The sequence below is a fragment of the Cydia strobilella genome, chromosome 8 (genome assembly GCF_947568885.1).
Source record: "Cydia strobilella chromosome 8, ilCydStro3.1, whole genome shotgun sequence".
Lineage (NCBI taxonomy): Eukaryota > Metazoa > Arthropoda > Insecta > Lepidoptera > Tortricidae > Cydia > Cydia strobilella.
The window spans coordinates 3,720,333-3,736,135 of NC_086048.1; the positions used below are offsets into that span (position 1 = coordinate 3,720,333).

The 15,803-nt window shown below is 35.8% G+C and overlaps 3 protein-coding genes across 3 annotated transcripts in view; 2 read left to right on the forward strand and 1 right to left on the reverse strand.

The window, feature by feature from the left end:
* LOC134743454 (bone morphogenetic protein 1) overlaps positions 1–15,803 on the reverse strand; it is a 477,569-nt gene that overhangs the window by 205,305 nt on the left and 256,461 nt on the right. The gene's annotated exons all lie outside the window — the stretch shown is intronic.
* LOC134743308 (uncharacterized) lies at positions 2,034–8,734 on the forward strand. The gene is made up of 5 exons (XM_063676701.1): positions 2,034–2,520; positions 3,278–3,398; positions 7,609–7,790; positions 7,882–7,989; positions 8,328–8,734. The coding sequence occupies exons 1-5, from the start codon at positions 2,085–2,087 to the stop codon at positions 8,459–8,461; spliced, it is 981 nt and encodes a 326-aa protein (XP_063532771.1). The 5' UTR covers positions 2,034–2,084; the 3' UTR covers positions 8,462–8,734.
* On the forward strand, positions 10,347–13,563 carry LOC134743309 (procathepsin L-like). Its single transcript, XM_063676702.1, has 5 exons — positions 10,347–10,812; positions 10,891–10,996; positions 11,475–11,671; positions 12,288–12,395; positions 13,238–13,563. The coding sequence occupies exons 1-5, from the start codon at positions 10,362–10,364 to the stop codon at positions 13,372–13,374; spliced, it is 999 nt and encodes a 332-aa protein (XP_063532772.1). The 5' UTR covers positions 10,347–10,361; the 3' UTR covers positions 13,375–13,563.

Here is a 15,803-nt window from a genome sequence, read left to right on the forward strand (position 1 = left end):
CGCCAGATGGCGTAGATGGTGTAGATACACAAGTAGTTATAGGCCAAAGGTATGGCACCATCTATTCGAGCATAATTGTTTCTTGATTTTCGGAGGAACGTTTTCGGAGGAACAAAAATAGACAGATCCACCAGCAGAGTGAGAAAAAAAAGAAAAAGGAGGAAGGTAACTAATTACAAAAAAATTCATTTTGGCGCCGCTATAGTGGCTACAAAAGGACGCCACTCAGCATATGCTCTGGTATAAATAAATACTACAGCGCTGGTTTTCTGTGGCACCCCGGGGCGGAGAGTAGCTCAGAATATTATCTAACGGTTGTGGCAAATATAGACTATTACGCGTCTTCCGTCGCAATGCAATTATAAAACACTCTTATTTTTTCCCCGTGATTAAACGTTAATATGATGTGAGCGAACACTTTTCTAAACGCACGCGCGGAGTCAGCGACCGCAACTCTCGCTGTCCACTGCATTCCGTTGCATCTATTTATTATCTTTATTGAGCTAATGAAAACTAATCGTCAGACATCGGATCTTAGGTGGCAAAATTTAATGACAGGTAGGGAGTTACTATATCGATAAACTCAATTATCGATGCTTCTCATGTACCTACTCAATGTGTTTCAATTGAAAATGTTTTGAAATAGTTGACATGACCGGTACTGACATTTTATTTGACTATACATGACATAGGTAGGTACGCACATTATTTCTCCTACGTAAATTGTTTATATCGACACTATCTTGGGGCCAAATAGAATCTTGTCAGGATTTACATTTATCATACTGTTGGGACTACTTCTAACTCGACCCAGTCCCTTGAGTCATCGAGCTTAAAATAGATTTTTCAAAACCTCAGAATATGTCACGCTATCATTTGTCACTTATACGTTATCCTCGCGACTTTATACCGAATTATATCACTTATCAGATAGTCGTCATTTCACGCATTAAATGATTAATGATATGGTGATAAAAGCATCATAGCCCTGCTGGATTTGGAAACATAAATATTACAATATTTAAATAAAAATACTTAGATAATATAAATATAAAGAAAAATGAGTATTAATTAAAACGCCCTCTCTGTGTGTTTCGCGGAACTATAATAGGCTCACTTGAAAACCCAACTCACGCGCAAGCTAAATTAGCAAACTTGATAAGTTATTAGTTCCGGTGAGATCCGCAACTGTGGTTGGAGCGCCACATAGTGGATGCGTTCTTTTTTCGATACGAACGGCTTGGTGGCACGGTGGCAGGAGCGGTTTGTCAACAGCAAACTTTAACAACAGCCAAACAGCAAACGTACAGTTCGCACATGCGGTAGAATGGGAAATATGTACGTATGTTTGCATTATGGGTTGCCTATTGAAGCTTAGTGACTTCCGTCCAACGTCCGTCCGTCAGAAATTTCTACATTATTTTTGACGAACTGTAAGTTAAAAAAAACAGAAAAATTATTAAGTATCACGTTTTACGAATTTTTTGACACACCTTAAAGTAGTATATAGCAGTGTAGTAGTAGTGTGCAAAAACGCAAAAACCTATTAGAAAAATATTAGGAATGTCACCTCGAAAAATATTTTTATCGTAATGGGCATTCCACAGTTTCCACATTTTAAAAATTGTTTAATTAGTATATGAAGGTTGGTCGTAAAAAATAAACAATTAAAAGCATTCTACTATACCTAATATTCCAAGCCGTTAACGCATTCACTGGGATTATGCGATGAATAACACAAACGCGATTGCCAGGGGGCGTGACCATGCCTGATGACCTGCCTTGTCTATATAGACATTTGATCTTAAGGAGAATTAAGATCGATTGACATTATTTACAAAAATCTGTCAAGTAGCCAATTAGCCGTTAGCAGCTAGCTTGCTATAGGCAGGTTCTGATAACATAGAGTAGTCAGTAATAAAAGTAACTAATTTATGCAATTTCAAATATTTGGAGACATAAAATACACATGAAGTACTTAAACTGTCTAAGTTATTTTAGGTTGTATTTTCCATAATAAAAGGCAGCGCGAAAAATAAAATCAACATTGAGTCTACTGGGAGCGTTTTAGTAAGTTCATAAGCATGCTTGTGCCGGTTGTTTTGGCGACTGTCTGCCTTGCCAGCAGCACGGTCTTAGCTGCATATGACAAACCATTGTACGACGTGGAAGACGCTGAAAACCTGTTCAAGGACTTTGTCAAAGATCATAAGAAAGTATACAATCGAAGAGAGTATTTTGAAAGGTTTGAGATTTTCAAGGAAACCTTAAAAGACATAAATGAGAGAAATGCCATGTTTCCTGATACTACATTTGCAGTAAACCATTTTGCTGATCTCAAGCCTCATGAGCTGCAGCACTACCTTGGTTTCAAACCCTCAAATGAAACAATAAAGAAAGTGAAAATCCCCAATAGGCCACATCCTCTCCCTGAAGGATTCGACTGGAGGTACCACCATGCGGTTTCACACGTTAAGAGCCAAAAATTATGTGGTAGCTGCTTTATCTTCAGTGCTATTGGTAAGGTCCCTTTATATTTTTTACAAATTTATCACGTATGGTGCAATTTGTATTTTCTATGACAGGGTCATCTTTCTTCTTGACTCTTATCACATCGTTCTCGATAATCTCGTCAGTTGTTTCACTACACTAATGTTCTGTCATGTCTATTTACGTTCTTTGTCAGTGTTATTACTGTAATCTACCACCTAGTTCCGCTGGGTCTACTTTTAAATATTCAAGCGTAGCCACACATTAGATGATTATTAAAATTTACCTAAGGTCATTACGGTACGGGTAAGTGTGTCATACGGAGAAGTGTTGTTAGCCTTCATATTGAGGCCTATTTACACATTCACATAATCATCATATCAGCCAGAAGACGTCCACTGCTGGACATAGGCGAGGGCCTCCACGGATCTTCACAACATCAGCTGGTCTTGTGCCGCACTCATCCTTTGGCTCCCTGTGACCTAAAATTTTACCAGATCGTCGGACCATCTTGTTGTGGGTCTTTTCTTACTTCATTAACCGGTTTGCAGTTCTTAAAGTTGGAATTACCTATTTAGCTGTAGTCAACATAATATGTAATTGACTAGTGTTTATTGCGAGTTCATACATTTGCTCCTTGCGTTTAGAAGACATTAAGTAGTATATGAAAGGCAGTAGTTTAATGATCATAATATGCTTTATGAATTTAATGATAGACAGATAATGAACAGAACGTTTAAGTGTAATAAATTCTCAAAATTATAAAACTGTTTTAATTTATTCACAGGCAATATTGAAGGACAGTACGCCATTAAACATGGCAAATGCTTAGCCCTATCCGAAGGACAGGCCCTTGATTGTCTAGATTCTGGAACTTGCTCTGGAGGGTCGCCGGCTGATGTAATGGGGTACGCTTAATGATGACACACGCTAAAACGGTCCGGGTCCTGGCAGAGACTTCCGGCACTTCGTTTTCTATGATGCGGAAGAAAACTTAAGGTTCGGACGCCTCAGCCCGTACTCAGATCCGTAAAGGATGACACGTTAGACAGGACCGTATCCGGGCCGGAGCTTCCGGCGCTTCGTTTTCTATGGAAAGCATCACGTGATCACCTGTCATGTCATAGAAAAGTAAGCACCGGAAGCTCCGGCCCGGACACGGCCCGGTCTAACGTGAGTCATCCTTTACTCGTCATTCTTACAAGTACGAGAATATAGTTTTAATCCGTATAAGTGTGTTTGTTTTTGAGATTCTACATTTTACAATCAAAATTTAATGTTAGTACGAGTATATAATTGGTAACGCTAGTGTAGGTCCGTAACTATAAATTAATATAGGCGATCAATGAATTCAACGTAGCCCATAGTTTAGTCAAAGATAGATATAACTCCGTAATAGATGGATACAGTCTAAGGAAAAAACGTGCCTCGAAAATCACGAACATTTGATTCTCGATCAGAGGGCGCACCTAGTTTTGGCCTACTCTCGTATAGAGGGCGTTGACGGTTTCGTTTGTTATTTATAATTTTATCGCATATCAGTGAAAGAACATGGGTCAAAATCATATAAAAATAACTAATGCAAATAAAAAAAATCATTTATCTATATTTAAATACAATTTAACGTATTTTTATAAGTCTTCATTTTTAGTTTAAAAGTATGTCGATAGATGGCAGTGAATTTACAGCGGATACAAAATTTACTAAGACAGTGCCGCTCTATCTTATTATATGCTCTTTGGTTTAGTATAATGTTATTACTGGCCTTACTCTCACAAAGTAGTCTAGACAAAAAAATTCAAAATCGCTCTCCTTCTTGATCCGACTGGCAAATCATGTTACTTTTGTCAACCGGATTTTTTAACCTAATTTGACCCCGCTGAATACGAATTTGCCAGTTGCCCGATCGAAATCTTGACCGGAAGTGAGATATTCAAGATGGCGGCCATTATTGCCCTACATAGCGACCCTAATGAGTTCCTTGTATGAAGACCTATATTTATTTTAATTTTTTTTTGATAATTTTTATTGCAAGGAATAACAGTTAAAATAACACGTATATACTGAAAATTTCGAGTATCTATTTGGTATGGTTCAAAATATACAGACCTTTAAATGTGGAAAATATCATCATCAGCGGCGCACCGCAATACGAATTCCCAATTGTAAGGCCTCGTTATATTACAAAACTCACTCGAAGGGCTTTAATTATCCTTTATTTTTATAATAGATTTGTTTATTTAAATATTTATTCAATGGTTAAATCTTTTAGCACGCATTTGAAACCTTTAATCCATGTGCGCGGAGTAAGACTTTTGGAGAAAAAAAGCGTCTAGTATGAGAAATATGAGAATAGGTACAAATATTAAATAAATTTATCGTTTTATTAAGCAATTAATCGGGATTGTAATGTGTATACTGACACTTCAAAACCTAAAACCTTAAATATTGTCAAAAAAAGTCTCAAATTTTCATGTTTCACGCACGATTTAGCCCCCTAAACCAAAAATTGTTATAGGTACAGGTACAAATGTTAGGGACTTGAAAGTGAGTATGATTTTACTTGACCTAATTTATGTATTCTTAAACAAAGTCATTACTTTTACCTACGCGAATCAAATGCGTATTTCAAAGTGTCTAAAAATAGTTTGATTGTAATATTTGTAATTAACTGAACACTAAACTTTCGCGTTTTGTACACATAATTAATGTCATTAACGGGTCTAACGCGATTAAATTTCATTATTTTATCTTTTTTTCAACGTTTCAGTTAGGTTGAACTAGCTGTGGTCACAAAAGACTAACGTCCCAGCAAAATGTCAATTGAGATATTGGTAAACAACACTAAACTACCCGACATTAGTTTATTAGTCGGGGTAGACAAATAAATGTATCTACCCTGTTTCATGTAAAAAAAAGTCAAAAAAGAAATAAGGTAATGTAAAGGTAACCCGTTAATTACATAATTAATGCAATTAACGGGTCTTATGCGATTAAATTTCGTTATATTACCTTTTTTCTTTTTTGACTTTTTTTTTACATGAAACAGGGTAGATACATTTGTTTGTCGACCCCGAACATTTATATAAACTAATGTCGGGTAGTTTAGTGTTGTTTACCGATATCTCAATTGACATTTTGCTGGGATGTTAGTCTTTTGTGACTACAGCTAGTGCAACCTAGCTAAAACGTCGGAAAAAAGGTAAAATAATGAAATTTAATCGCGTTAGACCCGTTAATGACATTAATTGGAGCATTTTCTATGAAAAGGGACCTTATTGTCGATGGCGCTTACGCCGCACAGCGTCGCGCGGTATTGTATTCATATCGGAGCATCGTTAATAATGGCGTAAGCGCCATCGACAATAATGTCCCTTTTTATAGAAAATGCCACAATTATGTAATTAACTTTCTTCCTTTAATATCGTTTTAAATATTGATCCTAGAGAAAAATGTTTCGAATGTTTTTTGTAAAAAATTGTATGTATAGATTATTTATTTATAAGAACTTATTTAGCTTTTGGTCACCATTTACGAGTTTGTTACGAAAAAATATAAAGGAACTTTAAAATTGATTATACTTAACTTTCCCACTTTAATATCTTTTTTTAAATATTGATCCTAGCGAAAAGTGTTTCACATGTTTCTTGTAGGAAATTTTATGTTAATTATTTATGTAACAGATTTTTTGCCATGCGTCATACTTTACAATATATTTACGAAAAACTAAAAAAAAAGAACGTAGAAATTATTATAGTTAACTTTTCCTCTTTAATATCTATTTAAATATTGATCCCAGCGAAAAGTGCAATAACTCTTTTTTGTAGACAATTTTGTGTAGATTATTAAAGTTAAACAACATTTTTTGCTATTGGCCTCCGTTTACGAGTTATTTACGAAAACCTAAAAAAGGAACCTTAGAATTGATTATAATTAATTTTCTAGTGTTAATATCTCTCTGAATATTGAACCTAGCGAAAAAATTGTACGAAATCTTTCTTCTAGGCAATTTTATGCAGATTACTTATGTAGAAGAATATTTTTTGCTATGCGCAACACTTTACGAGTTATTTACGAAAATCTAAAAAAAGGGACCTTAGAATTGAATCTATAATTAACTTTCTAGCGTTAACATTTCTCTGAATATTGATCCTAGCGAAAAATTGTACGAAATTTTTCTTGTAGGAAATTGTATGCAGATTACTTATGTAAAAGAATATTTTTTGCTATGCGCCACTGTTTTAGAGTTATTTACGAAAACCTAAAAAAGGACCTTAGAATTGATTATAATTAACATTCCCGCGTTAATATCTCTCTGAATATTGATCCTATCGAAAAATTGTACAGTATCTTTCTTGTAAGCAATTTTATGCAGATTACTTATGTAGGAGAAAAGTTTTTGCTGTGTGCGACAGATTAAGTTATTTACGAAAACCTAAGAAAAAGGGACCTTAGAATTGATTATAATTAACTTTCCCGCGTTAATATCTCTGAATATTGATCCTAGCGAAAAATTGTACAGAATCTTTCTTGTAGGCAATTTTATGCAGATTCCTTGTGTAGAAGAAGATTTTTTGCTATGCACCACCGTTTTCGAGTTATTTACGAAAACCTAGAAAAAGCTTTTGTTTAATCTTTAAAGGGCTGTATATTTGGAACCATAGCATGGGTCAAACTTTCAGAAAATACGTGTTATTATTACTGCTATTTTCTGCTATAATTATTATAAAAAAAATAAAAAAAAATATGGGTCTCCATACAAGGAACTCATTAAGATCGGTAATAATGGCCGCCATTTTGAATATCTCACTTCCGGTCAAGATTTCGATCGGGTAACCGGCAAATTCTTATTCAGCGGGGTCAAATTAGGTTGAAAAACCCGGTTGCCAAAAAGTAACATGATTTACCAGTCGAAATCGATTTTATCAAAAATATGACCTAGCTAAAGGTGTCTTACTAACCTTTTACTATGTCAATCTCATTGATCTAAGTAGCAAACTATTTTAAAATTTTCATTAGAAGATTACACAAGTCCTTTTTCATATTTTTATTAGCCTCTTGAAGAGGCCTTCTTCCGATACCTTCCATGACTACTTACACCATCTTTGCCAATTTCAGCGAATTAGTTAAAAAGAAATTAGAAAAAGAAGAGCACTATACATATAACCCATTTAAAGGAGTATGTAAAGAAGACGATCTTAAAGGAGTTGTACAGATGACAGGAGAGATCTTACAATTAGATATTGAAGAAGAAATGGATTTGAGGGGTTATTTGGTACACTTCGGACCTCTGTCAATTGGTATGTATCTCATATTATGTATCTTTTACATTCTGGAGGTAAATAATAACATTTTCTATTTTTCGCACATATCGTAATTTTTTTGCTTCAGGTGTAAACGCCAAAGACTTTTTTCATTATAATGGCGGTATATTAGAACCTAGTAAGTGCACAGGCTTACAGGCGAACCATGCTGTGCTCTTGGTGGGATATGGAGAAGGTTAGTGAGAATTTTAAGTTTAGTTATTTCAGTTTAAATATTAAAATATAACTTTTGATATAAAACTAAAAAAGGGAAAGTAAGTAAGTAGTAATTAATTCGGATCATAACTAAATAATATTTTACCAATATCTTGCCACCTAGAACCTCCGGGGGTAGCTCTTATGAGATCTTTTGTAGTGCACGTAGTTGGACACAGGGAACACTGTATCATATGTTGCGTTGCTTGTAGGTTGCCACATTCGCATAGTACATCACTTTGCCTCGGGTTGATTCCCCATTTCAGAAGGTTGTCTTTGGATCGGCGCATAAATTATTAAAACTTTTTTTTTTTGCAGAAAATGGCAAATTGTTCTGGTCAATTAAAAACTCATGGGGTGCGGGCTGGGGCGAAAAAGGCTACTTGAGACTTTCAAGAGAAGGCAATGCATGTGATATTTTCGGCCATGTCTTAACAACCTCCGTATTTTAATGAAAATATTATACTTTGTTTGAGTTTTATTGTATTAACAATATTACAATAATAATATACATTAACAATTTTCGTCTATAAAACCTAATACAATTGCCCGGAACATGGTCCCCAGGACGCTTGCTGCATTTCCCCTTTGGACAGCCACTGAGCGAAATAAGCATTCACCCGCTCGAAGGTCGCCAGACACCCAGACAAGTTTATGATAAATTTCTTTATTTTATAGAAAGTTTTATTTGTTATCTTTTTTGTAAAATAAAATAATTCGCTGCCGTTTGCGTTTCCTTTATTAGAGCTGTAAATAATTGTGAATCGATAGTTAAACTTAATCAGGTACACCTTCTTCAAGAACATCTTTAATAGTATTTATCATGTACCTTCTTCAAGACGAAATAATTTATATTCACTAAACAGTTATTCCATTATCTTTGGTCTTCATCGGCAATTTCAGTTTACCATAGGTCAGTTATTGTCAGTAAATACAAATACAAAAATAAATGAATTTATTTCATTACTTTTTACCGCTGTTCCTAGTTATAAGGGTTAGGTAGCGGTAGATAATACACGACACGTGTTACCACAAAAATGCCTAACCTAAATGTATATTTGAAGATTTCCCTCATCAGTGTCCGACGTGAAGTCAATGGCCTAAATTGTGAATTACACACACACACTGATAGCTCAGCGACCCAAAATAAGACTTTGCCTCCGACACAAGACAGCGCCACTTTTCTCGATCCTGTGCGACCTCTCGCCAATTGGTGACTCGAAGTTCGCGCAGTAAATTGTGAATTGAATTGTCAAAATGAAACTTCTTCTGTCTTCTAGAAATAAGAGAAAAAATAACTAGGTGCAGCTGATAAAATCACACATGTAATTCACTTAGGTTTTAGTGGGTTGTACAAAATGCTCACCATATTATCTTACTCGTATCAGCGTTATCATTGTAAGAGATTGCAAGCTTACTAAGTTACAAATAAAAATTAAATACGTCCGTCAAGCGGGGTGAATAGGGATGGCTGGGGTGAATAGGGACAAAACTTAAAATGTGATTTACCTGTCAATTTCTTAAAGAATATACCCACACAAAATGTATTATTCGGTTGAAAATAGTACTAGATTTTGTGTGATACAATTTGTGTGGGCATCTATTTAGAAATTATCAGGTAAATCACATTTTAAATTTTGTCCGCATTCATCCCAGCCATCCCTATTCACCCCGGTTGACGGTATACCCAAACTGCTTTCTGATAAAAGAAGAAATATCGAACACTTGTGTTCGTAGAAAGCAGTTTTCTCTATTATTTGAAATTGATTTTAAAGTACTTAAGACGATGGGAATTTCTGTGTATATTAAGTTGACCGAAAAAACTATAGTCGAAGCGACTACTAAATCCATTTGCGCAAGTCAGATAAAATTGATATGAAAAATTGTCATCGATACGAAGTTACTTCTCAATTATTCAAGATAACTCATAACCGTTCCAAAATTAATGTTTTAAAAGTTTTAGTGGGTGAAGTTTAAATTCGAAACTATCGTGAGACATATTTCAAAATATTTAGATCAGTACGGTTTCACTCACTATTATTTTTAGTCGCTTGGCGACATTGTTCGGATTCATCGGGACCACTTGTGCCTGAGGAAGGATTCCCGATGAATCCGAAACATGTCGCCAAAAGCGACTAAAAATAATAGTGAGTGAAACCGTACTGATCTAAATAGTTTAAATTATTTTAATTTACCTATAATTTGCGCCCATGCACCCATTTTAAAGGCCATAAAATACATGAATGTACATAAATAGATTACGAAGTCTTTTTAATGACTATTGTATGTATATATAGCCTGCTTGAAAACTAACATCAACAGACTTTTAACGTATTACTTAAACGTACTGTCATGTCTCTACCAACAATCTGGGTGGCGATGGCGGTCTGTTTCGTCAGCAGTACCGTCATGGCTGTCTCTCTTGAAAAACCATATTACGAATTAAACGACGCCGAAAATCTCTTCAGAGATTTTGTGAAGCAGCATGGCAAAAAATACGATCGAAAAGAGTATTCCGAAAGGCTCGAGTTTTTCAAGGAAACCTTAAAAGATATCAACTGGCGAAATGAAATGTTTCCTAATACTGTGTTTGCTGTGAATCATTTTGCTGATTTAAGGCCTGAGGAGCTGCAGCAATATCTCGGTTTTAGGCCGTTAAATGGAACAGTAAAGAAAGTGTCTATCCTTAAATCTGATGAGCCAGTCACTGCACCTGACGCACACGATTGGAGACAACATGGGAAAGTATCACATGTCAAAGACCTAGGGCAATGCGGCAGCAGCTTTATCTTCAGTGCTATTGGTATCTCTATTTCAATTTTATTCGATGCTTTATGATTATTCTCTAGGAATTATTTAACTTACGTAATGCTGTTTACAGGAAATATTGAGGGCCAGTACGCTATGAAACATGAACAATGCTTGGCTCTTTCCGAAGGACAGGCTCATGAATGTGGTCAAGATGGGGATCCTCATGAAGTTATGAAGTAAGTATCTCTAAATATTTGAAAAAAAACGGAACCTGTACCTACTTAATTTTAGGAACAGTTTTATTATCACCAGTATCACCACACAAATAGGTACTTAATTTCTGCAATATGTATAAACATGGTTTCAACGCATGACACAGGAGACAGGACTAGGTATATGTCAAGTTTATAACAAAAAAATTGCTTAATTCTTCTCCTTCTGGCAATCGGGTCATTAACTTTTCACATAAATGCTTGCACCAAAGTTACCTGATTGTGATTACAGCAACATTGCTGATGAATACAACGGACGTCACACCTCCGAACTTCTTTGATAAATTCTATAGCTGTTAGTACTGACACAATTAGACGGTAATTTCTGTCACTATAAATTATTTTAACAAAGTCATCGACCGTGTCCTGCGTGTAACACATTCATGATAATCATGATTTTTGAACCGCCTACTACAAAATATTAATGAATTTTATATTCCAGTGACCTTGCTAAAAGATGTCCCGATGAAAAAGCTGGAATCATGACCGAAGCTGATTATCCTTATGATGATTCAGAACCACCTTGCCAAGAAAACTGCGGTAAGGCTGTAGTCAAGGTGTTAAAAGGCGAGAGAATAGACGTTCCTAGCGAAGACACGCTAAAACAGAAGTTGTATGATATCGGACCTTTGTCAGTCGGTGAGTACGTCATAAGGAACCCTTAATTTTTAATATTAGTTGTTATCCCTACCAATATTATAAATTCGAAAGTAACTGTCTTCAAATTATCAGTGACCTCTTTACGATTAAACCGCTGAACCGATTTAGATGATAGTTCCTATGGAAATAGTTTAAGGCCCAGGGAAGAACAAAGTATAGTTTTTATCAACCATCATCATCTCACCAGCAGCTACTTTTATACCATATATTTTGGTTTATTAATTCACCAACTTTCATAGATTACATCATACTTTGCTGTATTGCATTCTAGCGATAAGAGCATCTTGTTTGACTCTGTTTAATCAATAGTTTTATTTTTTCTGAAACTTTATCTTTTACTGACGTGTGTTATAAAGAGTAGCCCCCTATTCATAAAACTTCACGGGCCTGATTTAGTTAAATTATGTTTTATCCCTTTCTTACAAATATAGAAATCAAAATGACAGAAAAAGACAAACGATTTATAGCTAATTCAGGCCATTAACTCGTTTATGAATAACGTCACAGTACTTAAGTTTTCTATTCAGCATACATATAGACAATTCTAAAATAAGCCCTTACGTAAGTCATAAACATAATTTTCATTTCGCTTCAGGTTTAAACGCCGTCGACTTGTTACATTACAAATCTGGCATTCTGGAACCCAACCGGTGCAAAGGCAAAGAACCAAATTACGCCGTCCTCTTAGTAGGATATGGAGAAGGTTTGTACCAAGGCAGGAATTCCCACAGGCTGAGAATTGCTATACTAAATTTTCTTTTCGCAGTGCGTTTGAAGCGCCATCTCAGCATTACCTTAGAGGCTGCCTCCATTGATTAGATTAGATTAGATTAGATTAATTTATTTCTTATTGGGAATTACATGATATTTAACAATGTCACAATGTATCTAAATAACATGAACTCACAAAAAGATCGTCAAATTGTAAAAAATAATTCAGTAAAATAATTAAAAAAATAATAAAAACAAACAAATCATAACACTCTCACGGGAGTTTTATAGTTAAATCATAACAAATTAAAAAATAAAAGTCAAATACAGTGAGATAAAATGTCAGAAAGTAATGATAGTTATACTAAACACAATGTCAAAAGTTATCTCTTCAGAGTATAAATAAGCGGTCAAAATATATATATTGCTAGGGCACCCTAGTTAATATAATGTCAGAATTAATAATAGTATTGCAAAGTCAAATTAAAATAAAATTCTAATTAACATTGTAGTGTGTTGCGTTGCGTCACGTTGTTTCATCGCAACGCAACGCACTATTTGATATTTTTATGGTATGCCACATTAATGCGTTGCGACGACGCGACGTAAACGCAACGCAACGCGTTATTGGGCGCCATCTATTAGATTTCATAAAGTAGCCGATTCACACAGGATGCCTAATGCTCGGATCCATTCGCAGTACATAGCTTGCATTCCAATAACTACTCCTAACGAATGTGGCACGGAACACAGTGATATGCTACGCAGAAGAGGTGCTGCATATTATAAATATCCAATGAGGCATGATTTTATGTTTATCCTATTTTTTCACAGAAAACGGTACACCGTTCTGGATAATCAAGAACGCTTGGGGAGAAAAATTTGGCGAGCAAGGCTACGTGCGCTTGCGTCGACGTGTCAACGCGTGCGTGATGGGCACCTCCTACACGGCCACCGCTATTGTGGCTTAATAATTTAAAGAACATTTAACCGAATAATTTTAGTTTTTTGAAATAAAACTATGAAAACGGATTATATCGCGTATATTGAATTTATAATACATCCCGACGTTTCGAAACCTTTACAGCGTTCGTGGTCAACGGGTGACTTTAGTTTTTTGCTTTGTGTTTCGTTTGCAGAATTGTGTTTGTATTTTAAAAGCGTAAGATGTTTTTCTATATAATGCAATTCGTATTACTTGCAAATAAACCTTTTTTTCCAAAATTATCATCTTTTTGTCCCCACCTTAGGTATCACATCCTTATTATAAAGTGTCTGAATTGTTATTGAGGTTGACAATTATTATGTGGCTTTCTATCAGAGATACTTCATGTGACGTTCTATCACAATTTCTCTTGGAATTTCTGATGGAAAGGCCCTTATATTTCACATGAATCATAAGGACCCTTCTGTGATGATAACGGAAAGCCACATATACCCACTTAAACATGGATGTAAGTATGCACTTAAATGTGAGGGTTTCTCCTCTCACTTATAAACTAATCACTGAAAACACTGTGTATAAAGAAATACTTTAATATAAAAATACAACACAATAATAATGAAAACAGCCTCCGCTGACAATATTATTTTCTCGAAGTTCACAAACTTATCCATCCAGTCCTTCCTGAAACTCATATGTCCTGACGCTCCTGAATCTATTATCCACTCGTTTTGATAAGTCTTCTCTCGATCCACACTGGTTAGTGCCGTCGCCATATGATTCCTCTTCGATTGACGTGGATTGTGTGGACAGTCACAAGCTTTATGCGGTCCCTCGCAAATGAAGCATTTTACAGTCCTCTTCTCTTTGAACTCTTTGTTCCTCTGAACAAATTTCTTATGAGTGTTATGATGCTTTGATGTAGTGAGCGCTGAGCTCGAAGTTCATGTTTGTATGTATGTGAGTTTCTTTATTCCACCATAACTTCTGAATGCCTTAACCGATTTAGATGTATGATATATCATTTTACTCCTTACGTCATCCCGGGTGACATAGACTATGTGACGTCATTATAAAAACAACATGGCGGACGTAATACACAATAACGCGCGACATTTGGAAAAAAAAATCTTGCAAACTTATCGAGTGGGGTATCAAAATGAAGAACTTTGAGAGACGATTCAAAATATATATGCAACATATGCAGTTGATTCTTACTTCGGTAGAATAAGGATTTTTGAAATATGTTAAGAAATTAATCCTTCTATATTATTTTTTAGTGACGTCTTAAATAAAATAATTTTACCGCTGACCATAAAAATATACGTAGTACACAAAAATATAATATGGTATAGTGTAAATTTTGAAACTAAACAAGCATTTTAAAATCGTGCTATATTGAAATATTTGAAATCTAAAATTTGTGTGAACTTCGATTTAAACGATGATATTCGTATTGCTTATAAATTTGTACTTGTCTACTGAATTAACCTGGTTGTAAAGGAAAAAAAAATAGATTTTGTTTGAACTCGTGCATAGGCCTACTAACTCCATTTCATATTAGCTTTAGTCCTATACGAATTTTCATGATTGTAAACCTCGGTGTGGACGAGCACTGCAGACGAAAATTGGATACTGCAGTCACAATGAGGGCGCACGAGCGGGCGGACCAGCTCAGTTCCCGCTCCTAGACATAATTTGCAGTCGCTGTGGCCGAAATCAGTCAGGAGAGAAAGAGAGAGAGAGTATGTTGATTTAACATATAGAAAGCTCGCGACATGAAGTCGACTGTGTGTCTAATCTAAGGACTTAATAAAAGAAGGCCTGAAGCGACCGAGAGGAGCGCCTTTAATAATTTGGTGTTCACACATAACGATAGCAGGTACAAATGTCTAAATGTCGCGTAGGGCCGGAGACCAGGAGTGCGCGTTTTCCGCAACTTCGCCCTACTATCTTAATTGCAAAGGCCGAAGACCAAGTGTAGTGCTCAAACACAACTATAGTAAAATTGTCTAAATGCGAAAGCCGAGCTCCACGTAGAGCCGAAAGCCTGGAGCGTCCGACAGGTACCGTCAAGTGGGGTAAGGAGTTGAGGTCTCAAAGAATGTAAAAGTAGACTATAATTGGGTCATTTTCCTTTCTCTAATAATGTTATAGCTCGGCGTCAGTGAAAGCTGGCGTGAATCCGCACAGGACAGAGCAAAAATAGCTTGCTCTTGTGTTGGAGGCCAAGACTCATTTTGGGTCATCGCGCCGACCAAGCAAGTAGTAAGTAAGTTAGTAATGTTATCCCACCTGTCTCCAGTTAACCCACTTGACTGTGCGAGCTTCCTGTAATTTATCCTACGCACATATAGCCGAAGGCCCGAAGAGTCCGAGAAAGACGCGCGTTTCTTTAGTATTCAGACATAGAACAATAGTACAAGTATCTAAATGCGAAGGCCGCAGGCCCGAAGC

Excerpts from the sequence above, each read along its gene's own strand:
- LOC134743308 (XM_063676701.1), top strand. The coding sequence starts at position 2,085 with ATGCTTGTGCCGGTTGTTTTGGCGACTGTCTGCCTTGCCAGCAGCACG. Across the intron at positions 7,791-7,881 it reads CTTCGGACCTCTGTCAATTG|GTGTAAACGCCAAAGACTTT; the intron begins GTATGTATCTCA and ends TTTTTGCTTCAG. Across the intron at positions 7,990-8,327 it reads CTTGGTGGGATATGGAGAAG|AAAATGGCAAATTGTTCTGG; the intron begins GTTAGTGAGAAT and ends TTTTTTTTGCAG.
- LOC134743309 (XM_063676702.1), top strand. The coding sequence starts at position 10,362 with ATGTCTCTACCAACAATCTGGGTGGCGATGGCGGTCTGTTTCGTCAGC. Across the intron at positions 10,997-11,474 it reads GATCCTCATGAAGTTATGAA|TGACCTTGCTAAAAGATGTC; the intron begins GTAAGTATCTCT and ends TTTATATTCCAG. Across the intron at positions 11,672-12,287 it reads TATCGGACCTTTGTCAGTCG|GTTTAAACGCCGTCGACTTG; the intron begins GTGAGTACGTCA and ends ATTTCGCTTCAG.